Source organism: Electrona antarctica (assembly GCF_951216825.1).
Source record: "Electrona antarctica genome assembly, chromosome: 16".
In the NCBI taxonomy this organism is placed as follows: domain Eukaryota; kingdom Metazoa; phylum Chordata; class Actinopteri; order Myctophiformes; family Myctophidae; genus Electrona; species Electrona antarctica.
The window spans coordinates 38,499,224-38,525,927 of record NC_136797.1 but is presented as its reverse complement, the minus strand read 5'-3'; the positions used below and the strand labels follow the sequence as shown (position 1 = coordinate 38,525,927).

The window sequence follows — 26,704 nt, the reverse complement described above, 5'->3', positions numbered from 1 at the left end:
CTAAAGTGCACGAGGTCTCTTAGGGTTAATCTGTATCTGTTTGCTCGCCTGCTCCTCTTCCTGAAGCGTGGACCGGAAAGACTTCACTTTATCTGAAAGATAAATGAGAGAATGTCACATTACGTCACCTTAAAGGTATATTCAGTGATTTCACTTAATTCAAATATCACTTATTTTTTCTTGTTTTTTGGATAATCCTCCCTACTATAAAGTGTGCTGACCATATAAGGAGTTCCTCCCTGTCCCCAGTGAGCCCCTGGGGTCAAAAAACCCTAGTTTCGGTTTGGGCTTTGGGTGGCAAAGCCTTCATCCAATCAGGATGAGAGGGGCCTTCCTCCAATCATGATCGAGTGGGGCGGGCCTTGGTGCACATGCTGTTGGTCTGTTGTACTTCCCCCACTGTAGAGCGTGTGCATGTGCACATCTTGTTACCGGGTGGACCGGGTATTTTTCCAAATCACCCAAATCACTGAATGCTACAACACCCAATGAAGGATGAAATATCTGTCATATGCACAGTATCCTAAAAGCTTTTATCTAGACACAGCTGAAAAGGAAAAAAAAGAAAAGAAAAAAGAAATAGCATAATATAACAACAACAAAACAAAAGTAATGACTGATTTTACACTTGCTGAAAAATCAGGCTTGTGCGCTTGTAGATCACTTGTGAGCTTGTAGATCTGCTATTTTCAGCATGCAACCACGTGTAAATTTTTTTACTGGATCTCTTGTCCACTATAGTCCCTTCCTAACATTTTAGTCTAGTTTTTTATTTGTTGATGAAATTGTCAATATACTTAGTTTTAGTTTTAGTCATATCTTAGTTTTCATTACGTTTTTGTCAGTGACAAAAAGGTAGTCGACGAACATTTCTTTGCAATAGTATTAGTCGACGAAATCAACACTGGTACCTCTAAGCTCTGTAAGGATGTCTTATCTTCTGGTCCAGGATCTCCTTACCTCTAAGCTCTGTAAGGATGTCTATCTTCTGGTCCAGGATCTCCTTACCTCTAAGCTCTGTAAGGATGTCTATCTTCTGGTCCAGGATCTCCTTACCTCTAAGCTCCGTAAGGATGTCTATCTTCTGGTCCAGGATCTCCTTACCTCTAAGCTCCGTAAGGATGTCTATCTTCTGGTCCAGGATCTCCTTACCTCTAAGCTCTGTAAGGATGTCTATCTTCTGGTCCAGGATCTCCTTACCTCTAAGCTCCGTAAGGATGTCTTATCTTCTGGTCCAGGATCTCCTTACCTCTAAGCTCCGTAAGGATGTCTATCTTCTGGTCCAGGATCTCCTTACCTCTAAGCTCCGTAAGGATGTCTTATCTTCTGGTCCAGGATCTCCTTACCTCTAAGCTCCGTAAGGATGTCTATCTTCTGGTCCAGGATCTCCTTACCTCTAAGCTCCGTAAGGATGTCTTATCTTCTGGTCCAGGATCTCCTTACCTCTAAGCTCCGTAAGGATGTCTATCTTCTGGTCCAGGATCTCCTTACCTCTAAGCTCTGTAAGGATGTATATCTTCTGGTCCAGGATCTCCTTACCTCTAAGCTCTGTAAGGATGTCTTATCTTCTGGTCCAGGATCTCCTTACCTCTAAGCTCTGTAAGGATGTCTATCTTCTGGTCCAGGATCTCCTTACCTCTAAGCTCTGTAAGGATGTCTATCCTCTGGTCCAGGATCTCCTTACCTCTAAGCTCCGTAAGGATGTCTTATCTTCTGGTCCAGGATCTCCTTACCTCTAAGCTCTGTAAGGATGTCTTATCTTCTGGTCCAGGATCTCCTTACCTCTAAGCTCTGTAAGGATGTCTATCTTCTGGTCCAGGATCTCCTTACCTCTAAGCTCTGTAAGGAATGGATGTCTATCTTCTGGTCCAGGATTTCCTTACCTCTAAGCTCTGTAAGGATGTCTATCTTCTGGTCCAGGATTTGCTCCAGCTGGGTAGCGTACGTCTCAACATCGTAGTCCACTTCCTCTGTCATTTCCAGAAGCACCTTCTCATCCTCCAACCAGCGAATCGACTCCTGGAAAAAGAACAAACACACCGCGTGTTTCACTTATAGGGCTGTCACAATTACAAATTTAAGCTGACGATTAATTGTCACACAAGTAATTGCGATTAACGATTTAATTGTGTTTTTCTTTTTTTTGCATTGAATATTAGAACGTTACAATTTGTATTTCTGTTTACCTTTTAGGCTTAGACAAATTCCACAGGGCAGATATCAAATAACTTAAATATACAAAGAAATCACTGACACATTAAATTATACCTGTTGTTTCAAACTGTGGACGAGCCTGCCCCAAAGTTATTAGTGCAGCCGCGCCCGGCAGCTGGCGAAAACTAGTTCTCAACAGGCCCACCTGTCCATTCAAAACTAGAGTTCTCAACAGGCCCGAAAATTAAGACCCTGCCCTACCTGGGCCCTCATCAAACCCTGTACACTCAAGAGAATGTCCCCGCTACCACCCTTAGATCTCCATATACTGTATGGAGCTGACCTGACCTGACATTCCATATGTTGATCTGACCTCATCAAACCCTGTACACTCAAGACATGCTCCTTATGGCCAGTACAGAATTAATTAAATCCATGTTGATCTGCCCCCCCCCCCATGCCAAAGTGCCAGCGTTCGCCCAGCAGTCTGCCGTCAACGAGGCGATGCGTGAAGCGAGTGTGAAGCGACCTCGCCCTTCTAGCCCTCAGGCGTCTTACTGGTTTTATGTCTCCAGTAGGAGACTCAAAGAGTCTGCATTGAGTCTGCTGCCGGTCATCAAATAATTGGCTTAGAAATGCAACCATGGGTTGTGTAATTGATAGAAAATAGGTAATTTTTGGGTGAACTACTCCTTTAACTGAGATATTGCCTGAGAGAGTGAATTGGCTGCGCAGCCACAAACTCAACTAAATATGTTCACTGTTCAGAAGCATTTTCTACTGTTTTATTTGAGTATGTAGTATTTCGGGTACCTGGAACACAGCCCTGTGGTCCTCCAGAACCTGGTCTTCCATTTCTACCAGCTGAGAGACCGCTTCATGGAAGCTAAACAGCTGTGGAGAAACCTCCTCCTCCTGTGGAAAGAGTCAACAGACATACTTTGTGAGCTTGTAGATCTGTTATTTTAAACAGTTTTGCTTTCATTAACATGATTTACATATGTCATGCTACTGTACATACAGTACATTACAGTCATACTGTTCATGCAGTATAGTATACAATACATACACGTATTCATCCAAATGGCAATTCAAAGTTACAGTCATAATAACGACACCTTCTTAAACTGATGGCATAAGTCATTTTTTGAGGAAAAATATTTTTTTGGCCCAAGTCAGCTCTTCATGACACATGGCCACCTCTGCTAAAATCACCAAAGTCCTAATTGAAAGGGATCATGCTGATCCCACCCCTTTTAGTAAAATGGCATTTCCAGACAAAAGAAACCGATCACTCATAAGATAAAAAATAAAAGTAAGTGGTCACAGCACTGACGTATCCAGTGCATCCCATCAGACTTTCAGATGCTGTTTTCCTCCCAGTGTGGAAGAAGAAGGTTTAGGGTGGATATTTAGTTTGTTTACTGTGATCTCTCACTCTTGAAATATATACCTTGGTTTATGTTGTGTCAACTTGTGTGTAAACAATAATAGCGATTCTCAAAGCATTTGTACCCCAAACTCCACCAGTCCACCTCCAGTCGCAGAGGGAGTGCTTCCTATGATCACGGCTGCTTGATCGCACAGCTGTAGCCCCTCAAACCTAATTGCCGTGCGATGTTGCACGCAGAGAATGGCTGAGAACAGCAGACGTCCAAGTCACATGGTTTAGTGACTTAGGCAAAAAATAATAATGCCATGTCAGGAGTCAGGACTCAAGTCAGGTTTAATCCTATTTAATCCTCTTATGTTACATAACTCATAGTCATAAATTGTTATAAATGTTTTTTTTAATGAAATGATTAAGAAATATATAGTTATATAGTATTGGTATATAGTAATCAGTTTTTTTTAATTTTTATGAAAAAAATCACACTTGTGTGAACTGAGTGGTGCAACTCTGTGTGGGGGAACACAGAACTTCCAGACCCACAGGAACACGCCCAGGGTGCCAGCGAGCCACCCCGTGTCCGAAACGGTTGAGAAATGGAATTAGCAGACAACACTCTCTCTCACAAGTAAGAGTGTTGATCTGACCCCCCATGCCAAAGCGCCAGCGCTCGCCCAGCAGTCTGCCGTCAACGAGGCAGTGCGTGAAGCGAGCGTGAAGCGACCTCGCCCTTCTCGCCCTCAGGCGTCTTACTGGTTTTATGTCTCCAGTAGGAGACTCAAAGAGTCTGCATTGACTCTGCTGCCGGTCATCAAATAATTGGCTTAGAAATGCAACAAAAACAAATAAATGTCCATGAATTCAAGCCTTCATGGGGTGGTATTCTCTCTCCCTCCCTCTCTGTCTCTCGCATGCACACACGGCGCACGCTCCACATTGTAATTAGCAGGCAACAGTGCAACGCTCTCGAGCTCTCTCTCTGTTTCTAGCTCAACAGCGCCACTTTTGCACCTGTTGGTACCCTAAACAGACAGACATACATAGGGACAGACATTGCTGTTCCTTGAAGTGGTTGCACCACTTAAAAAAAGACTTAGGCCATTAGCTTAAGAAGGTGATGATAAGTAACAGCTTCTAACTTGGTGAGTGGAAAGTGTTATTATACTTAGTTTTTCGAATAAATCTATACATAATGTGCAATCTGTATGTATGTAGAGTAGTTAATACAATATAATGTATACAATTGGGGTGGTTGTATTTGGTATCCCCGCTGTTCTATTGAGACGTGTGTGTGTGTGTGTGTGTGTGTGTGTGTGTGTGTGTGTGTGTGTGTGTGTGTGTGTGTGTGTGTGTGTGTGTGTGTGTGTGTGTGTGTGTGTGTGTGTGTGTGTGTGTGTGTGTGTGTGTGTGTGTGTGTGTGTGTGTGTGTGTGTGTGTGTGTGTGTGTGTGTGTGTGCGCGTGCGCCTTACATTCTGTTCACAGAGCAGTTTGAGGTCGTCCCTCTGGGGGGAGCTCCCCACTCCCCACTGTGCCTCCAACACCTCCAGCTGGCTGAGGTTGTGCCCCCCCTGGTGGCCGGACTCCATCAGTGCAGGCCCCATATGCTCCATCACCCTGAAAACAGCCAAGCACTGAAAGTGAAAAATCATGTACAGCGTGTGCACGATAACCGGTGGTGTAAAGTAACTAAGTACTGTACTTAAGTACAATTTTGAGGTATATGCTTTACTTTACTTGAGTCCAATTGCCAATACTTTTGCTTCTTCCCCACTACATCTCGAATCCAAATATTGTACTTTTACTCCACTACATTTATTTGAAAACTTACTTACTAGTTACTTTGTAGATTTTGATTATTATTACACGACATACAATATACACAAAAAAGGCGATCTACAAACATGGTATACTACAGTTATGCACAGAGCTTATTGCTGGTGAATCGGATAAACACCTCGTTATTTTGGACATGTTATTTTACCCTAGTTCCGGCATGTCAGATAAAAAGCCCTATTTCATACTTTGGCTATCTTTGACTAATTTGAAAAAAATCAGCCTATAATGACTTGCAAGGTTTAATGTGGTACATCATTTTGGCATTCCAGTGTAGTGTGGCGAAAAATAGCAGATCTGTTATTTCTGCTGCGCGACACTGTCATATGACAAAGCATGCAACTTAAGCGGTTAAGCAATTAACACCATGCAAAGCACAACAACCGTAGATAGGCTTCTATGCATGGCAAGAGAAGTAACCCATGGAACATGAGCATCGGCATGAACAAAAAGCTCCATGTCCATGAACTTTATGTTTGGTTGCGATTTTTTTGTCGACAAAATGTACATTTAGTCAACTAAAATCTTATATTTAGTCAACTAAAACTAGACTGACAATCCAGATGACTAAAATATGACTAAAACTAAATGAAATTTTATTCAAAAGACTGTCTGTGACTAAAACTACATCAACATTTGCTGTCAAAATCAACAGTGTTGTGGGGGGAGACCTACTCGTCGTCGTACTCATAGGTAGGGGAGAGGTCCGAGCGTCCCCCTCCACCGCTCTGCACGAAGGGAATGTCCGAGGGACTGATCCCAAACTCCTTCACCCTGCACGCACGCACGCACGCACGCACGCACGCACGCACGCACGCACGCACGCACGCACGCACGCACGCACGCACGCACGCACGCACGCACGCACGCACGCACACACACACACACACACACACACACACACACACACACACACACACACACACACACACACACACACACACACACACACACACACACACACACACACACACACACACACACACACACACACACACACACATTTTAACCATTTATTTATGTCCACACAAAGGAGATGCATATAAGGACACAAATATTATATGTGCATTAGGGTTACATTTACAAAATCATGATGTAGTATGTGGTCAAATATATCCAAAATAATTGTTGGCAAAAGTTCCGTATTAACAGAGCCATTCAGAGAGATCTGAATGGAAACAATGGAGACAATAGAAAATAAGTCCCCGGGACTTTTTTTGTGTTATCCTTTTAGCCTTAAATGTTTGACTGTAGCACGTGCTGATTATATGTTTGACTCATTAGTATTCAATCGATCAATCAATGAATGACTGATCATTCAGAGATCGTTCAGATTAGCTAGAGAAAGTACTTTTTGTGAGTAGAAACCCCAATTACTAAAATGTGGCTTCGATATCCCAGCAAGCATGGTCAGGACCTGGACTTATTAGTGACGTCTCCATTGGGGCCAGATCAAGATAAAAACCAAGACCAGTCAGATCTGGCCCCGGATTTCACCTGATTTTAACCAACAGAGTCTGATCGAGGCCAGATCAACTTAAATCATATCACAACTGGTCAGATCTGGCCCAGAATAAGATTTCAACTGGTGAAAACATGCTGGAAATGACGTAAAGATCATCCCCATAATAGGCAGTGATCTGGCCTGGTCCTGAACATCCTGAACGTCACCAGAGGACGTCATCATAACATCATCATGACGTCATTTGGCTTGCTGGGATAGAATATCTTTTTTTTCTTTTTGGTAAATGACAAATTATCACGTTTCTGCCCATTCTCAAGTGCTCCGTGGATGACGTACCTGTTGGCATATCTCAGTGTATTTAATGTGTTTTCACAAGACGCCATCCCTGGAGAGATAGTAGCAATCTGTGGGGATAATATCATACAGTAGTTACTTCGCTGTCTATTGAAGATGGAGTGCCGTGATTTTTATACTTTTGCTGTTTTGTATGTGGAGTTGACATTACTCTAATAGACCCTCAGGTGTGGTTATAATAATCCAAAAAGCTGAAAGTCTTTGAGTCAAAAGGCTCAATCGAAATACACCATCATAACAGAAAGCCAGCGACATGACGTTGCAAAGTAGTCTTTGCATCGTTTCATCTGCCTGTGTGAACGCACCATGAGCCTTCAGCTAACCCCTCCCCCATTATCATACAACAACAGCTGTGTGTCATGTCACGATTATCCTGGCAAAAATAATTGCGATTCTATTGTTAATCGCAATTATTTTAGCCAGAATTAACAACTTATGATCCTGGATAACTATTTAAAACGTAAATGCCACTTTTGTGTAACCACTTGAACCCCCCAGCAGGGGGGAACGTTCTGCTGTTTATTGCAAATCGATGTGTGTAGGGTGAAATAAGAGCGTACCAAATGTGCTTCTCACAGGCCCGTTTTATCAAGCATAGAGTTTAAACCTCTTGAGCCCCAATCCCCCGCCGACGGGGGCAGAGGCTGCCCACCTCATGAACAGCTCTCAGCGGGTAAATGGGGCTGGTCAAGGTCTTAGAGAGTATCGGAGTCTCAACTCCGATATTTTTGATTTTCCCTCCTGGACCCCCCTGGGGTTTAAGGGGTTAAGTGGTACTGAATTTGCAGCTAAACTAAAGCCAATTCATCCTAGTGTATGACAGGACAATTTCACGATAAATAAACATTTCTGCGATATGATTATTGTAAGCGTTTATTTTTATCACGAGAATCGTCCAGTCACGTTGAGAAAACGACATTTAGCGATGTAGTAAAAATGTGAGTGCGTTAAAAGAGTGCCATTACCATGCATGTTCTGGAGTTCTCTCCGATGAAGGAATCCCTCAGCACCTGGGTCAGTTTGCTGGCTCTGAACGGAGTGTGGGGTTTGTTTCGCCCCAACGCCCGGATGCACTCCTGCGGGACACAGTCGCTATTTTTAACAATTACAATTACAATGTAGGCATTTAGCAGACCATAGAATGCTATAGAATGGTCAATAATGGCCTGGCATATGTCTATATAACATGCTATCTAAATTACATATTTTAGCCATTGCATAGCCCCGCAAGGTCGTCGAGGCTATGGCCAGTGCTAGGTGGAGTCTGAAGAGGTGAGTCTTCAGACTACGGCGCAGATTGGGAGTGAGTCTGCAGTTCTAATGGCAATGGGGTTCTATAGTCACTCTATAGTTTGGGAGCCAGAAGGGAGAAGAGTGGGACGTGTGGAGCGTTGTCCCGGATGCTTTGCTGCCACACAGATCTGCTTCTACAGATAACAGTTATTGATTCACTGGAAACGGGAGTTTGGAAAGGGAACAGAATTTGTAGTGTCCAGATAATACAGAAAGAAACCTGTGTGTAAACCATGACTATACTGTACTATACTGTTCCCAACCACCGGTACGCGGACCGATGACACTGGGACTGTCAACTCACTTTAAGAACAAATGAAGACAAAGTCTGTGAAGCCTCAACAAATCACTTATATCTTTGTCTTATTTGGAATTTAAAAAACCACACTTGTGTGAAGTGATTGGTTCTCTTATCAATACATACATCATACATCATCATCATACATCACATTCCATGCGCAGCCAATCAAATCATTTCCGTGGTATACACACAGACACACAAAACTGGGCATAGGAGGGGCTGACACCCCTCAAAAACATTTGATCATTATCTATGTCTAATGGGACCACGTCATCATGACACTATGACTCAGCCATAACCACAAAGGAGATCCCAATGCAGCTATGCCCAAATATGGAGTTTGTTGTCCAACCTCAATGTGTCCTCATGTCATTGGACGCAAACAAATCAGTCAGCTCCGTATATTATGGGCACAAAAGGGGGCATGCCCATTAATGGGCATAGGACATCAGGGATCATCCAGGTGTGTATTTGATGTTTCACCATTCGGTCAGTCATGCCCATATTTATGGGCATGACTGACCGAATGGTGAAACACCATGACAGAGTCATCATGACCTCATCGTGATGACGAGAGCAAGTGCCATCAGAGGGATATAAGCAGCTACATTCACAGCTCAGGTGCAACTTCGTCACCCATGTATCGGAAACGCAGGAGACCGACTCTCCAGTCAGGAGGTCTGTCTGGTCTGTCCATGAACAGGAGCGCTACAGGAACGGAGAATAGTCAGTGCGACGAGGCCTGCGCCACATGCCTCCACACCCCTCAGAGGGGTATAAGCAGCTACATTCACAGCTCAGATGGAACTTCTTCGCCCATGTATCGGAAACGCAGGAAACTGACTAACCGAACAGGAGGTCTGTCAGGACCATCGCTGCCCGACCCAACGGACACAGAGGAAATGGGAAACGCCGCGAGTAAGAGTGCTACAGGAACGGAGAATAGACAGTGCGATGAGGCCTGCGCCATATGCCTTCACGCCGTTCAAGACAGGAAGACTTTGGAATGCCGTCACTCTTTCTGCACCGGGTGCATCGACGCCTGTTTCAAATACATGCCCGCTTGTCCCATATGCAAGACCTTCTATGGAATTTACACCGGAACACAGCCGGAAGGGACCATGAGAGTGACACGCAACACAGGGCGTTTACTCGGCTTTGACCAATGCAAAACCATTGTTATTCACTACCACTTCCCCGCAGGAATACAAGGGTCCGAGCACCCTAACCCCGGAGTAATGTACGGCAGCACGTCGCGAACGGCCTATCTGCCGGCCAGCAAGGAGGGTGAGGAGGTCCTGAAGCTGCTGAGGAAAGCATTCGAGAGGCGCCTCGTCTTCACCGTCGGACAGTCTGCCACCACGGGCCGCAACAACTCCATCATCTGGAACGACATTCACCACAAGACCAACCTGTCCGGCGGTCCACAGCGCTACGGATATCCAGACCCAGAGTACTTGTCCAGAGTGCGCGAGGAGCTCCGTCTCAAAGGTGTGACAACAACTACTTAACGTAATTTACGCGCCCTTTTGGCGTGTAAGACAAGGTCATAAGGGAAGCTGCAACAGCACATTGGAGACCTGAAGGGACAAGTTCACCTGCTGCCCTCTGAGACGTGACAGTCAAAACTAAGTTTATACGGTTTAAGCGATTACAAAAATGACTTAACCCATTGAGACCTGGAACGCATCGGTGTCACCTTAGCTTTTAACCACTTTAAACCATTATTTTAAACTTTAGCTATTTGCACCATGAGCAAATCTTTGAATATTCTTTCACAGCGAATGTTTTTAACTCAAATACTTGCATCCCTGGAACTGATTTTCAGACTGGGGTCCGCGACGAAATACAGATAATTCTGGGGGTCCTTGAAATAGTTGCAATAAGAACCGCTGATATAGAAACATAGGTTTTTTTCAGAAAACCCTAGACATTTTGTAGAATCTGGTCTCTTTAATGGGTTTTTAAAAAAGCCTAAATAAAAAGTGGACGAATGCGAGGCAGCGAAGCGCCGCAGACCGACCTTGAGGGCCAGTAAGCTCTTGTTGATCTCGGCGCCTTCCAGGCGAGTCTGGCGGTCGGCGCTGGACGTGTCCGCCCCTCTCTCGTTGCCCGCCAGGTCGATGAGGGAGAACTTGCCGTGCATTTTGCCCCGCCGCCGCAGGATGAGCTGAAACACAGCGTGGCTCCGCGAGGAGTGGGCGTTGGCCGACGTCTGGCCTGATGTCCTGGGAGCGGAGCGGGGAGGGAGAGAGGGGGAGAGAGAGGAAACACAAAATAAACAAGTAAACTGGTTGAGTGATGATCATTGTGCTGTATACATGTCTGACCAATATTCAGCCACACTTTCCTCGAAGGCAGCACAGTGAAAATGTAGTTTTGGGGGGCGCCAGCCCCTCCTATGCACAGCTTTGTGTGTATATGTATGAGCACGGAATGTGATGTATGATGATAAGAGCATCTTCACTTCACACAAGTGTGATTTCTTACATTACGGCAACAAACCACTTTCTTTTACTTTTCTTTTTTAGCCCCTCCTATGCACAGCGTTGTGTCTTTGTGAATATGAGCACGGAATGTGATGATCTGATTGGCTGAGCACGGAATGTGATGATCTGATTGGCTGAGCATGGAATGTGATGATCTGATTGGCTGAGCACGGAATGTGATGTATGATGATAAGAGCGCCCCTCACTTCACACAGGTGTGATTTTTATAGTTAGCCCTTATATGCTGCGTTCACACGGGCAGATGCAAACATACAGTCTACCATTCATTTTCAATGGAAGCCAGCAACATTTGTAGCTGCTGCAAAAGCTACAAAAAAGTTGAGCTTGTTTCAACTTCAGCTACAAAGATGCAAAGCTACAAATACGCTGTGTAGCTTTTCATCTTTGTGTCTTTTGCATCTGCCAGTGCAACGCAACAAGACTAAAAAATAATAATACCTGCAGCTAGCCCTGTCACAATTATTACATAATTGCCTAATTGCAATTATTTTTGTCAATCGTTTCCATGTTGAAGAATGTCCATGAACAAATCATCAAAAATAGCAGAAATAGCAGGTGCTTGTAGATTAACTTTCTGCTATTTTGTACAGTTTTTGGAAAGAAAAAATATTGAAAATGATTAAATGTGTCAGTGATTTCTTTGTATATTTAAGTTATGTGTCATGTCTGCCCTGTGCAATTTCTGATTACGAAGCCTAAAAGGCAAACAGAAATACAAATTGTAACGTTCCAATGTTCAATGCAAAAAACAAAACTAAATCGTTAATCGCAATTATTTGTGTGACAATTAATCGCCGACTTAAATTTGTAATGGTGACAGCCCATACCTGCAGCTGTTTCCCACTTCGATGAGTTTGAGGACGTCCTCTGTGCATTTGACATCCTTCTCCTGCAGACCCACCACCTGCACCTGCTGCTTTCCGTCCTCCAGCACCCTCAGCTTGGACTTACGGTTCAGCAGGTCGAACACCTGCAATACAATGAAACACTTAGCAGGTCGAACACCTGCAATACAATGAAACACTTAGCAGGTCAAACACCTGCAATACATTGAAACGCTTAGCAGGTCAAACATCTGCAATGCAATGAAACACTTAGCAGGTCAAACATCTGCAATACATTGAAACGCTTAGCAGGTCAAACATCTGCAATGCAATGAAACACTTAGCAGGTCAAACATCTGCAATACAATGAAACACTTAGCAGGTCAAACATCTGCAATACAATTAAACACTTAGCAGGTCAAACATCTGCAATACAATGAAACACTTAGCAGGTCAAAGTCAAACACCTGCATTACAATACACTTAATGATCTATATTCTATTTGGACAAAATGTATTATTAACACACATTCAGACACTTGCCTTCCCGCTGTAGATTTCAAAAAATGAAACTAAGACCTGGAGGTCTAACTTCTTGTAGTTTGGCTTCTTTAACATGAGAAAGACATCCCTGGCTGAACACAGATATAAATACATTCAATAACATACAGTTTATTTATAGATTAAAAAGACAAATAACATATCTGTTTATGGTAGAAGTGGTACTAACCAACCAATGCATAAATCCCCTTAGCACAGTCCTGGTTCTTTCCTGAGAAGTCTCCTCCCATTGTCTGAAATAAGATTCATAATTTATCATTTAGGCATTCAGCAGACGCTGTTATCTACAGCAGGGGTTCTCAACCCTCAGGGGTTCTCAACCCGTGGGTCGCGACCCCTCGGGGGGTCGCCAAAATATTTTAGGGGGTCCCCAAATTATTTTCCAAAAAAAGAAAAAAAATAGATTTTTTTTAATTTTATTTTCACGATTTTTCAATAGCTAAATTATAACAATGCTTAAAACACCAAAAGGGGTTCCCGCCCAAAATGGTTTAAGGTTATTGTAGCAGTCAATTTATATTGGGGGTCGGGAGGGGGCGGGGCGGGGGTCCCGAGACATTGCCAAAGCATTTCCGGGGGTCCCCGGACAAAAACGTTGAGAACCCCTGATCTACAGCATGGTATGAACCCTCCTAGTCAACGGGGTGTACTGTGCTGCTAGCGCCCCTCAAAAAAAGCTGTCAGGAAGGTGAGATATGAGTTGCTATCTGCATTGTCTTCAACAATGTATGACTATGTATACTATGTCATATTTAACAAAAGACTCACATGTGTTTTTCCACTTCCGGTTTGCCCATATGCAAAGCATGTTGCCATCCCCCTCTCAAAAATGGTCTCAACTAGTGGCCTGGCAGTGAATCTGAAATAAAGTGAACACAATAACTATTGCTGTATGTGTTTATTTTCCAGCTAATACTAATACAAAGAAGGTATGTGTGATTCATGCATTATTCTCACAAAGGAGAAAGAAGTCATTTTTAAGTCTTTGATAGTTCTTTTGCTAGGTGATAGTTATGAAAGAAACAACATGCATTATCTTGATTGCACTTCACAATCTTCATGTAGTTATCTTGCCATGATATCATTCCAAATATTGGTGAGATATCTTCAAGGGGACTGCCCATAATTCCAACTACGTGGCCGGTTAAGAGTCACTAGTCAACTAATCAATAGTTGATTTGAAATTGTTATTCCAAAAATATCTCCTCATTGCAACATCGCACAGCGAAAGATCTCTGAAATTGAATGTTTTAATTTCAGGTGGTTTCTGTTTTACATTATATTGGCAGAATGATCTGCCAGAGGTATAATCATACCTGTAGACCATTTCATTGTTAGCGCTGTCGTCAAAGGTGTAGTCGAAGCGAAAGGTTTGGTTCTCCAGGTATCGGGTCAGGTCAACCTTCTGCTTCGGCTCATGGACCATCACCACGTCCTTACTGGGAATGGTGATCACATCCAGGTCCTTCATGGTCAACTCTGTCAGTGTCAGAAACACAAAGAGAGACCAATATTAAAGCAGTGCGGTAATGTGCAGAAAACAGTTTGGAAGTGAAACTTTGTTCTGATGTGGGGAATCAAAACAATACCCTCTGTCTTCTGTGTAATAAACGACGCATTTGGTGTCATTATTTTGTGGTGTCAACATTTCACAGAGAAATACACAGAAGACAAGGCATGTCTCCTCAGAGGCAAGCCGAATAGGACAGGATCTGTCTGTCTATGTCACCTTTAGTATTTCTATGCCTACACTTCCTTTTGATTGCGGTTCAGATGCTAGGATTGCTATTCACTTGATCGTACTGCTTCAAGGGTTTTATATATTTTCTATATTCAAGGATTTTTATATGCCTAAAGTGAGCTTTGAGCATCTTCTGTGCCAGGCAGTGATGCAGCCAGTCATACTGTCATAGCCTAATACTCTTATAGGATAATACTCTTATCTTTTTTGTCACAGCAAACTTATCCCATGGTCCCTGGCCCTATTGTTTGAAAAATGTTCATGCAAATGATTTAGATGTGGATAGTGTCTGCTACTGTAAAAATGCCTGAATTCTAATTGTGATTAAGCATCAATTAATCTAAAATGTCAGCAACAAAAATACATAATCGTTAATACAGCTTACCTTTTTTATTGAGAGGCCGTGATCGTACACATACACATATCCTATGTTCCTCTATCTGAAACATCAAAAGATATTTCTTAATTTGCAGAACTGAAGAAAATGCTTTAAAAATGCTTTCTAGTTAGTGTTGTAAAAATGGGTTAATATGATTCATACATTTGTGAGGCATCTGGTGCAAACCCATGCGCTCGCTCGGGTGCACCTCATGAGCATCAAGGTCTCGCTACCAGCGTGGCCTTGGGGCTCTTGGGTCAAGTGATTTTTTGGAGGTAACAAAAACAAGCACTCCTCTCCCCCAACCCTCCCGGGGGGGGGGGTGGGGGGAGGGCACAAAAATAAAGCAAACTGGTAATTTTCACTGTGGAACGGAATGGAAGAAAAAGAGAATCCCTCTGAAATATAATTTCTCCAAAGAACAAACTGATGTCCTTGTTAGAGGCGCAGAGTCATCAATAACAAATCTATAGCACCTCAAATTCTGTTAGGTTGCTTTTTGTTGCTGTTGCTTTATGCACTCTCATTTATGCCGAATCTGTTGCAACAACCTCTGGTTACAGAACATGGAGCACCAGGGCCGGTCCTGAGCAATCTGGCGCCCCAGGCGGGAATTTCCGTGGCGCCCCGGCCCCGGGGGGACACTGGGGAGGCACTGGGGGGACACTGGGCACTGGGGAGACACTGGGGAGGCACTGGGGAGTCACTAGGGAGGCCCTGGGCAGACATTGGGGAGGTACTGGGGAGGCACTGAGGGGACACCACTCCGCAATGTATACAGCCGGCTTAATGAGTAGTGGAGCAGACATACTACCATGTCTGCGGTGGTGAGGGGTCTGTAGTCCAGGTTGGCTCTGAAGTCTCTGATCATGCACATGATTTCATAGTTTGGTACAGTGACGTCCACCTCCTTGAATGACAAGATAAAACAACATTGGTTCAGTCTATCATACATGTACTGTACATGTACTGTACATGTACTGTAAGTAAACCTATTCTAACTAAGCAAAAGTCTGTCTGTCCTATAACATCCGGGTCAACCGGCTGTGTCGCGCTGACTATCACATCCGGGTATATCGCGTTACACCACACTTGGTTGCCTATCGAATTCTGTTACCTTACGTCAGCTGCAGCAACACGTTTGCAATGTTCGAACGTCACTCGATATAACTTCCAACAAAACACAGGTGAAACAGTGCCGGCATCGTGGTGGCATATATTCGAACGGGTACAGCCAAACATATTGCTGTTCAAAATGCAAATAGTCTTAATTGGAAACATCATTGATTTTCATCCTAAATTCCTATAGATATGATGTCAGGAGATCAATAGTGTGTCCTCTGTTTATTTCTGCAAAATGCTGACAAGTGAAACAATGCAAAGCTTTCCGTGAAGAAACATTGGCCGAATGTGTTGTCAGAATCACGAACAATGTATATTTTATTGTAAAAGAAAAATCCTTTCTCTCATACTTATGCCAGCATTCCAGTGATCACCCTCCCCATGTGCCAATGTTGGCCTAAAGGTTGCCTACTCCTATATATCTACTCTATGAAGATGTAGCTCTTGAGCCGAAAATGGCAACTCCTGTTGCACGTGAACACTTGTATGTATAGTAGACGCACGCACGCACGCACGCACGCACGCACGCACGCACGCACGCACGCACGCACGCACACACACACACACACACACACACACCGATGCCTTTTTCTCTCTGAGCTCCTGCTGTTGAAGGCGTCTCTTCTCTCGTTTCTCCTGCAGCTTCTCCACCTCCTTCACGCAGTTGGATTTCCTCCGTGCTGGAGAGATTGGGGGGGGGGGGGGGGGAGGGGGCGCAAAAACACACAACCATTAAGAGATGACATCACTTTGAGCTCAGTGACTAAAACAAGCAATAGCGTCACCATTTTTCTTTTAGAACAGCGATTTGCGGGCCCCCAAAATAATTGGCAAAACACCCTTATCCCTAAACCACTCTGAGAATGGAGGAGGAGGAGGAGGAGAGAGAGAGACAGGAGAGGTGGAGAGAGGGATCGAGGCCCAATGGCTGCCGTGTTAAGTGGTCAGATGGGTGGGCCGCAAACAGCCAAATTGGGCTGTGATTAAAACATAATAATAATAATAATAATAATAATATATATACGGTTTAGAAGATTGGGGACATTTCAAATGTTGTGTCTGGAGTCTCGGGATTAAAAAACAAAAGCGTCCATAGTAATCCCGGCATCTTTATTAGAATACTGGGACAAGCAGCACTCTACTATGAATGGACTTTTGAACGCCAAGCCAGGGAGACACTGTCAAAGAGCCTTTCAGGAAATTCACAGCGCGCACACACACACACACACACACACACACACACACACACACACACACACACACACACACACACACACAGCTGTGGTGGAGAAAGTGACATCACTCGTGAGTCGTGTCTGTGCTAGTACACTCCGCCACATGTCTTTACACAGGGGGAATATGACCACAGATCAACTTTGCTTTTCCTCACAGACAAACCCAGAACACCCCTTGCTGCTAAAAGAGTTTACACTCACTATCTTTTCTCTATTTTTATATTCAGTTATTATATTCTTACTGCTATAGCGCAGTCTGTGGAGCATGACCACTCACACATTTCACAGCTTGTACTTTTACATGACAAATAAATCCTCTTGAATCCAAAGATTACAGGCCAGACTTTTCTTCAAGAATGTCTTAACCCATTAAAACTGGGAAAGCCTCTGTCATTTTAGATTTTTGGCTATTCAAAAATAGCATATGTGCGCAGCTTGCACATCATTAGCAGTTTCTAATGAAGGCTCTGTGCACACCTGTAAAGGTTCCTCAAGGAACTATGAAAGTAACTGGACCACACTTTGAGACCCACTGGTGTAGCAGATCTGTTTCCAGTGAGCCAATATGGATCAGCACACTGACTATGTTCGACTAGAATGGAAGAGAGCCTTCATTAGTATTATTCTTAATGCCTATGAATGAAGTAAGGAAGAGACCTAATTTCATTCCAATATGGCTGCTGAGCATAGAGCCTATTAGTATAATTATTAAGACCTGTGAAGGAAGTAAGGAAGAGGCTCACTATTCCAATATGGCTGCTGTACATAGAGCCTTCCACTGAGCCATAGTCAGCTATTAAACGTCTGTCTAAAACCGGGTTATAACTGGTCTAAAAGTGAACTTTTTTCAACCAATGACTAGTCTAAACCAAAAACTGTCTAAACTAAGTACTGCACCCATCAAGACGAGAAAGAAGGGGGGAAAAAAAGATTTGCTTCTAGCCAATCAATGTTCTCTGGACACCCGTGGAATTCGTGAAATACACAATTAAATCGTTAATCGCAATTGTTTGTGTGACAATTCATCGCCATCTAAACTTTCATAATCGTGACAGCCCTGTTTCTCGTGATGTGTCTCTGCCTTTGTTCCAGTCTCAAAGTAGTAGCAGCATTGTTACTAGGCGCCACACCACAGTGTGGCTGGTACTGTGTGTGTGTGTGTGTGTGTGTGTGTGTGTGTGTGTGTGTGTGTGTGTGTGTGTGTGTGCGTGTGCGTGTGCGTGCGTGCGTGCACGCAGTGTTTACATGTCTGTGGACAGCTGCTTCTGTCAACATGATAGCATCACATCAGTGCAAGATGCACTGTGATGAATGAACCGGCCCCGAGGGTCACAGAATTGTACACAGCAACATTAGATTGGCAACTACTGAGCTGAGTGATAAAAGACAGGCTTAGACGTTCACTTGAAACACAATGCATAATGAGTCATTTCTGTTTTCTAACAGAATTAGCTGATAAAATGTTTTTTATAAATGAAAAAGAATGTCAATAAATATATTGTTTTAAAAAAAAAAAAAACGTATACTTAAAAGAAATGTCAGACGTGTTCGGCCTTGAGAACCACTGGCATCTGCAGAATCACAGGGAGATAATGCCCTTAAACACTGTTTGGTCTTACTTTGGCTTTACCATAATCCTATGATTTGCAACCTGGGCGTTCAGCCTCGTGGAGCATTGAAAGAAATGCCCACACACATTCTAATAAACATATGGATAAAAAGCAAAAAAAAAAAAAAAAAGATTAGCTGATAATCATTCATTATGTTGCTTAAGTTACTACCAACAACATCTACCAGCGGTATGTGTGAAAAGCCTTTGTTAATGTTCTTTTAAGAGCAGGTTTTTTGTGAGTGCACAAATATGCTTTATCCTTTCTTTAGCCTTTAATTATTAAAACAATATAATAAAACATAATGTGCAATATTGCTTCAATGCAGGTCATCCGTGTGAATGGTTTCAAATAGGGAGTGTGAATTTGACATGCTGCCAGTCAAATAGCAAATCAAAAAGCAGCAGTAATTAATGGCCCAGATGGTTAGCTCAACCGTCTGGGAACCTAGGCTGCTGAGCCAGCCTGACGGCGTGCCGTGGGTTCGACTCCCGATCCCGACGGCCTTTGCCACGTGTCTTCCCCCCCCATCTCTCACCCCATTTCCAGTCAGTCTACTTTCAACCTATCAATAAAGGCAGAAAAAAAAAAAAAAAAAAAGCAGCAGTAATAATGACCAATCTATCCACTCTTCCTCTAGACAAATGATTAGCAGCATTGTTTCCAATACAACTGTGTGTGCGTGCGTGCGTGCGTGCGTGCGTGCGTGCGTGCGTGCGTGCGTTACCATTTTGCTGTTGCAGCAGGGTCTGTTGCTGGGTAGGCTGTGCTGCTGGTGCTATGGCTGGCGGGGGAGGTTCTGTAGCTTGGCTCTGCTGGCTGGGTCGGGCCCGAGTTGTTCCCACTGATGCAGCTGGGTATGACACAATATAATAGCAATGATAATAATAATGTTATGGTTGATACGTTGTTGACAAATCAGAGACTTTTGTAAAACTTTTTTTCCATTGGTAGATTCTTGTAGGTGCATAATACGGTATATCCTGTGAATGTATTTAAAATTAACAAGTTTATCTTGTATTAATATATTCTCTGTGTCCTCCTTCTGTCCAAGAGATATCTGTGATATCTTGCCATATCAACGTAATAATCATATGGGTGTCCTTTGGCACCTAATGGGAGGGAGTAATTGGATGTCTACTTCTAGACGTCTAGGTATTTGAATGATGCAATATGCATACCTCTATTCTCTCGTACAGGGTTCTCAGTCTTAGGTGGTACGATTGTTCTTCGGGTCTGGAATGAATTAATAAAGAAACATGATTAGTCCCTGTAACAAATATTGTTAAACATTACTCAGGAGATTTCAAGTTTCTTAGTCCACAACAAGGTTTATATCTCATTACACATTAAGGATGCAAACCCCTTTTTGTGACTATACCTTTCAAGACGGGAACCCCTTTTCGGGTAGTTGTTGCTATGTACAGAATGTAGCAAAAGAAATGCGTTTTAGAAGGCGTTTTAGAATCGGCCTCAATCCAAAATGGGTTCTTTGCTTTATCAGACCCCTTCATTTCTTTAAAAAAAAACAACAGTGGGAACGACTCGTGCCCGACCCAGCCAGCAGAGCCAAGCTACAGAACCTCCCCCGCCGGCCATATATTAAAATCATTCTGGAACTCAAATGCCTGCGCATTTGAGTTCCTGAATGATTGTAATGAATATACTACGAACATTGTAGTAAATGTTTTAACATGTTAACTGTCATGTTAACTGTCATGCTGTGTCCATCATGCAAATAAACCAGCAATTCTCATAGTTTTTAACCACATGAACCCTAGCATCCCTCTCTAGGCATGTCATAATTGGTGAACATTCTGCAAAAATGGGTGAACAAATACACAAACATTTGGCAAAAATAGCCGCAAAAATAGCCGCAAAAATAGCCAATCTACAAGCTCCCAACACGTTGCAATATTTGATATACAATATCAAGTGAAATTCAACAGTATTGTTAAAAGGAGATCGTTAAAGTGATGTATGGACTTGGCATGACTTTTGAACCACTTAAAGGGACACTTCACCCTTTTTGCACACAAAGAAATATGTTAACATTTAGAAGATTTAGAACACTTTCCTGGGGGTCTTTCCTTCCTGGACTACAATTCCCATAATGCTTTGGTGCACTGCTCCTCCTTGTGGATAGGGGGAGGGCTGTCTTATGAGACAACATGTAGTCCAAGGTTAATTAAATAAGGTTAGGAAGCGAAGACCGTACGGTGGACTCCATGTTTCTCACTGGAAGGAAAGAAACATGCGCAGTTGAGACCAAGGAAGCTGAATGCGGAAGTGTTGGCTGCATATAGCCCATTGCGCATGTTTCTTTCCTTCCAGGGAGCAACATGGAGTCCACTGTACGATCTTCGCTTCCTAACCTTATTTAATTAACCTTGATGTAGTCCAGGAAGTAAGTGAGCCCAGTGTCCATGACATCAGAGACACTGGGCTCACTGCTAAATTATCTAAAACCACAAATTACACACATAAAGACCCCCAGGAAAGTGTTCTAAATATTTTCTAAATGTCAATAACATATTTATTTTGCAAAAAGGGTGAAGTTTCCCTTTAAGCCCTATATACTCTGTCATACAAGAGCAAATATATATATCCAATCTACAAGCTCACAACACGATGGATATCGTGCCACGTTGTCAGAGATAGATTGGCAATTTTTTGGGGGAAAAAACGACAATTTTTGAAAATGTTTTTGGCAATAATGAGGGTTAACCGAGTAAAGCAGACCTTGGGGGTCTTGATGACCTTGGCAGCTGCAGTGGAGGGCGGAGGGGGGGTCTCAGGACTCAAGGTTATCTCCTCTTCAGGAGCCACGTCTGTATTCAGAGCGAACACGCTCTCCAGGTCAATCTGCATGGGGCAGCCACGGGAAAGAAACATAATCGTCACTGTCGGTTGCAAAACGAGCATGTTCAAAACAGTTAATATTCTGGAAATGGTGAAAAATAGAAATAACCGGCATTCCAATGGATCCATTGTAGTAATCATGTGGTCACACGCTTGTTAATACTTTTCATTAGTTAAACATTTACAAAAAAAATACAGAAACAACCACTTTCACTTCTTTCCTGAATTGTGAATATAGGCGTTCTATAGGCTCCCAAAATGTTGTTGTGAGCTTGTAGATTGGCTACATGTTCACGACACTCTTGAAGGACTAAATTAATATATTTGCATAAAATGAAACCATTTGGTTTCATTTCACGCTCTCAACAGTTCAATATCTATAAGGGGCCATTTGGTTACCAACTCTCCATCATTTAGCAGCTGGACCAGCAGTTGATAACCACTGCTTTAACCTCATATGTCCAAAACTGTACTTTTCAGGATTCAAATTTAAAAATAGCTAAAATAGCAGAACTACAAGCTCAAAACGCTTCGTGCCACGTTTCAAGCTTGTAGATCTACTATTTTTAATACTTTTGTGTGATGCTGTATAGAGTGTCGCAGTCCCGCCTCCTACCCGGGCCCAGGAAATGAAATCCAATGCATTATTCTCATAGACATTTCGTAAAGTATTTATTTAAAGACGGTTACGCCGCGGACAAAGCCAACTCGAGTCGTGACAACTCATGACAACACAAACAATATTTTGGACCAAACAAATAATTAGAAAGAAGAAAAACAACAAAAAAAGTGTTGTAACCTGCCGTTTTTTTCTTCTTTCTAATTATTTGTTTGGTCCAAAATATTGTTTGTGTTGTCATGAGTTGTCACGACTCGAGTTGGCTTTGTCCGCGGCGTAACCGTCTTTAAATAAATACTTTACGAAATGTCTATGAGAATAATGCATTGGATTTCATTTCCTGGTCCCGGGTAGGAGGCGGGACTGCGACGCTCTATAGCCTGTAGTATGATCAAGTAGGCCAGTAGGGCGTTCCTTTAAGAAAAAAACACAGCAAAACAGCTGGCCGACAGCAACGATATATAATATATCTATGCACTCCAATCCTCAGTAAAACTCCACAGACACACTATCAATCAATTGAGCTGGGGACCCCCTGGAACCCCCTCGAGGACCCCTGGGGGTCCCCCGATCCAGACCGGTGAGATCCAGTGCTCTGAGACAGTTACAGGCGGACGAGCAGTGTGCATGGGTGGGCACTGGGCAGCCATACTTCTTTCCCTTTGGTGTCTCCATTCTCGATCCACTCCACAGTCACGCTGTCATTGTCTGGGTTCAACGACGTGACCATCGCTTGGTGTATTCGTCCTGAGAGAGAGAGAGAGAGAGAGAGAGAGTGAGAGAGAGAGAGAGAGAGACGTGACGTGACGTAAATATATCACGACACGTTGGCTCCATTCAGTGTTTTACCATGTATGAGTCAAGGCCAGGGGTCATCAACATGTACGTACATGGACAAATGTGTTTGTGGCAAGACTTGGTCTTGTCCGTGGCCGATTTTTTACACACCATAATGTTCTTATTTTGATTATAATACCCAATGTCAAGTCTCCAGGTTTTCTTTAGGATATGTATGACACTGATTTACTACGACACTATGGCACATTATGAGTCCACTAGCCTATTGGTAGCCTTGGTACCCAGGCTTTTATTTTCATTTGCATTCGACTCAAAAAGAAAAGCCTGGGGAAACGAGACGTATTTCCTAGTCTGGAGTGGGAGTGAACTACAGTGCAGAGGGGCGTCACTCGAAATTTGGTGACGTCAGTGTTGTCCGCTGTTTTCTACCAGGGAGGGGAGGAGAGGGGGGGCGTCAGGTGCTCAGATCGGTGAACCAATATGATCCAACACCGTGATCCTGGCGGGTGGCCCGCCCCTCTATACCAGAAATCACCGTGGCTGCATGGCCAGGCTAGCCTACTAGTAGCCTGGGCAGCATTCCATTTTGTGTTTATGATCCGGTCTGGAGCGGATGGTAACTTTCGTCATGTTGTAGTCAATGATTTGTAGTCAGCTGGCAGGAAACCACAAGGCAGAATCTGTATTATGATGGGTACTTTCTTATTCCGCCTTGTGGTTTCCTGCCTGATGACTACAAATCTGACTACAACATGACGTAAATTACCATCCGCTCCAGACCGGTTCACACGGCGATTTTGGAACACAGACCAGGCTTTCCTCCGAGGTGGAAAGCCTGGTGATGCAATAGACCCTATACAGGTCCATTTGGTTCCATTTGTACACTCTCAGAGTGACAGAGCTGTTATGGTCATTCAGGACTATCTGTGTTTCTGGTTAAATGTAATTTTGACAAATGTCCACCAAAAGTCAACATGACGATGACCCTTGGTCAAGGCCTATGGAAGTGATTCTCAAACACGATCATGCAATGTCAAGGACCCCAAAATTGTTAATGTATTTTGCCACGGACCCCCATCTGAAATTATTATGTGCCAGAGGGAACGCCATGAGATCAGATTTGTGTTGTTAAAAATAGATTTGTAATGTTTAAAAAAATCATACAATCTACAAGCTCACAATGCATTGCATCACAATGAGTTGTGAGCTTGTGGATTGGCTATTTTCATAGCCGAAGTATATAGGGTTAAAGTGGTTGAACTGATTTACGATGCTAGCCTGTATTAGGTCATTTTGCTGGGGACCCCCTGGAACCCCATTAAGGACCAGCTGGGGGTCCACGGACCGGACTTTGAGAACCACTATAGCCTACTGACTATAGAAACACATAGCTACTTCTATCTTGAAATCATGACACATCAACTGCCAAATCTCTGACCATATATATGTTTGAACACTTATTAGGCCTATACATATTTCAAATAAATAAAGATGATCCAACCTTAATGCCAATGGGTATTCTGCGATGCACAATGGGCGTGGTAGGCTACACTACACACAGTACAGGTACCCATCAATTATGTCGCATAACTTCAGCACCTCGCCTGTTTATTGGACGCTTGGCATCACCCAATGACATTTAAAATGCATATTTCGCATACATCATCAGAAAGCGAAAGGTTGCCTCCAGTATAAATTTCAATATTAGACGTATCATCACAAAATGCTGTCTGGTCAGACTCAGAACAGAACACATCTGGCTTCTTATCGCTCGATCGGCGGCTGACATAATAAACCCACACATTGGTGTAGTGTGTGTAGACTAATTAATGAAATTCATCAATCAGTCAAAATGTCTACCAATTAACCGAGATGAGAGCACGCTGACAGGCAGCTTTAATGCAATGATACATTTGTGACACGCCGTGCCTTGACTTGACTTGACTGAAAGCAACAAACAATGCAGAAATTGAATTGTGGTTTCATTCAACGAATGATGTAGCTAATAGCCTAGCCTAGAATAGATCATCCATTCTATATGTCTGTTAGAGAGTCCTGACCAAGCAACAAAGATGAGGGTGATGATGGTAAATGAGGGTGGTTTATAGCCCAGCTGCTAGCTATAGCGGCAGACAGACAGCAGTGATTTCAATGAGCTCGCCTCTCAACATCTCAAGTCACCGCAGCAGGATGATCGGATTCGGGATGATGATGGTGCATGGTGGTGGTGATGATGAGAGAAGCCATCGGTATTATAATACCCACCATCGCTACGTTTGATCTCCACATAGATGCCGGTGAGGATTTTCCCAAAAATAGCAGCGGCCATGGTCTGTCGGACACTGATGTCTCGTCACGTTTATACGTGCAATAAAAATGAAAAAGAAAAGAAAAAAGAAAAAGTGGTAAATCTCAGGGTGGGCGGAGGTTGTGTGATTATATTTTCCCTCACAATTGTTCCAAGTTGCAGCCGCAGAAAGGGATAGGTCAGAGGGAGAGAGAGACATAGATTGTCTATGGAGGGAGAGAGAGAGGGGGGGCTGGGTGTAGTGTAGTCTAGTGCGTCTGCGCAGGAGACTCGCCCTTTATGCTGCTGCTGTCTCTTATAGCTATTACGTCGTCGTACGACGGGGTCGCGGGCCGAAAATGGCAGATCTACAAGCTCACAACGCGGGGCGGTGGCGATGCGTTGTGAGCTTGTAGATCTGCTATTTTCGGCCAGATCAAGCCTCGACCCCGTCCTCTCCTAACTGTCCTGTGTGTGAGAACTAATCATCATCCCCAGACACTGAGACAGTGACGTTATACTGTCATTGGCTACACTGTATCCTGATGTGTTTAGATCATATAGATCATATAGCTCATTCTCAGACCACTTCTAAGAGTTTTCTTTCGCTGATTTGTGTCTGTTAGTTGCTTCTCATTTACAGTACTGTTGCATCATAGATAAAGTTTGTTCCCATGCAGTTGCCAAAATGCCAACAGAAGATTTATTTTTTCATAGTGATTTCTAAAGTATGATTTTGGCATATGGTTTAAGTAATGTAACAGAAGGTGGTGATAACTGTGGTAATGGATGCCAAGTTGCCAACTGTCCAGGGAACTCAAAAAACTGAAGTGATGCATGACCCACAGCCATGAAATAGTTACGACACTCCCATAGACTTCATATTCAAACAACCAACTTTACAGTTGATTTGGAATTTGTTTCGGTGTGCTCCGATATAAGACAATAATACTGCAGAATCTGCTATTATGAACATAGCCGATCTACAAGAAAGATCACAACTAGCACAAATAACTATAGCCTATTTGTAGATCTGCTATTTTCTAAATGTTTTCGCCTATAATGACAGTAGGGATGCCACATGCCAGGGTTACTGTGGTAAATGGGTGCACCGTGCAAGCCATGGTGCATGAAGCACACAGCCTACAGGTCAAGACACCATTCCCGGAAACATCCCACTTCTCCCGCGTCGCCGCATGGGAAACTGACACTAAAGCCAGTCTAGCCAGATATCTTAAACACTACCCTAATCCCCCATTTAAACCCAGGTGGTTGGCTTTTGGTCTTCAGGCAGAGACTCTGCCATTCTGCACTTGCTACAGCATCATGATCAATTTTTTTTTAACAATATATTTATTGCATTTTC

At 43.3% G+C, this 26,704-nt stretch overlaps 1 protein-coding gene across 1 annotated transcript; it reads right to left on the bottom strand.

Moving 5' to 3' along the window:
- Positions 1-25,477, bottom strand: LOC306939548 (kinesin-like protein KIF2A; the record flags this gene model as incomplete). The annotated part of the gene is given in 21 exon segments (XM_079524139.1): positions 1-92; positions 1,884-2,019; positions 2,968-3,069; positions 5,015-5,159; positions 6,054-6,152; positions 7,180-7,247; positions 8,163-8,273; positions 10,815-11,019; positions 12,129-12,271; positions 12,668-12,754; positions 12,853-12,918; positions 13,454-13,544; positions 14,002-14,164; positions 14,812-14,866; positions 15,620-15,715; positions 16,507-16,607; positions 19,500-19,625; positions 19,954-20,008; positions 21,515-21,637; positions 22,906-23,000; positions 25,317-25,477. Coding segments are annotated over 21 exon segments (2,223 nt in total). The 5' UTR covers positions 25,381-25,477.
- Between the last annotated feature and the right edge of the window lie 1,227 nt (positions 25,478-26,704).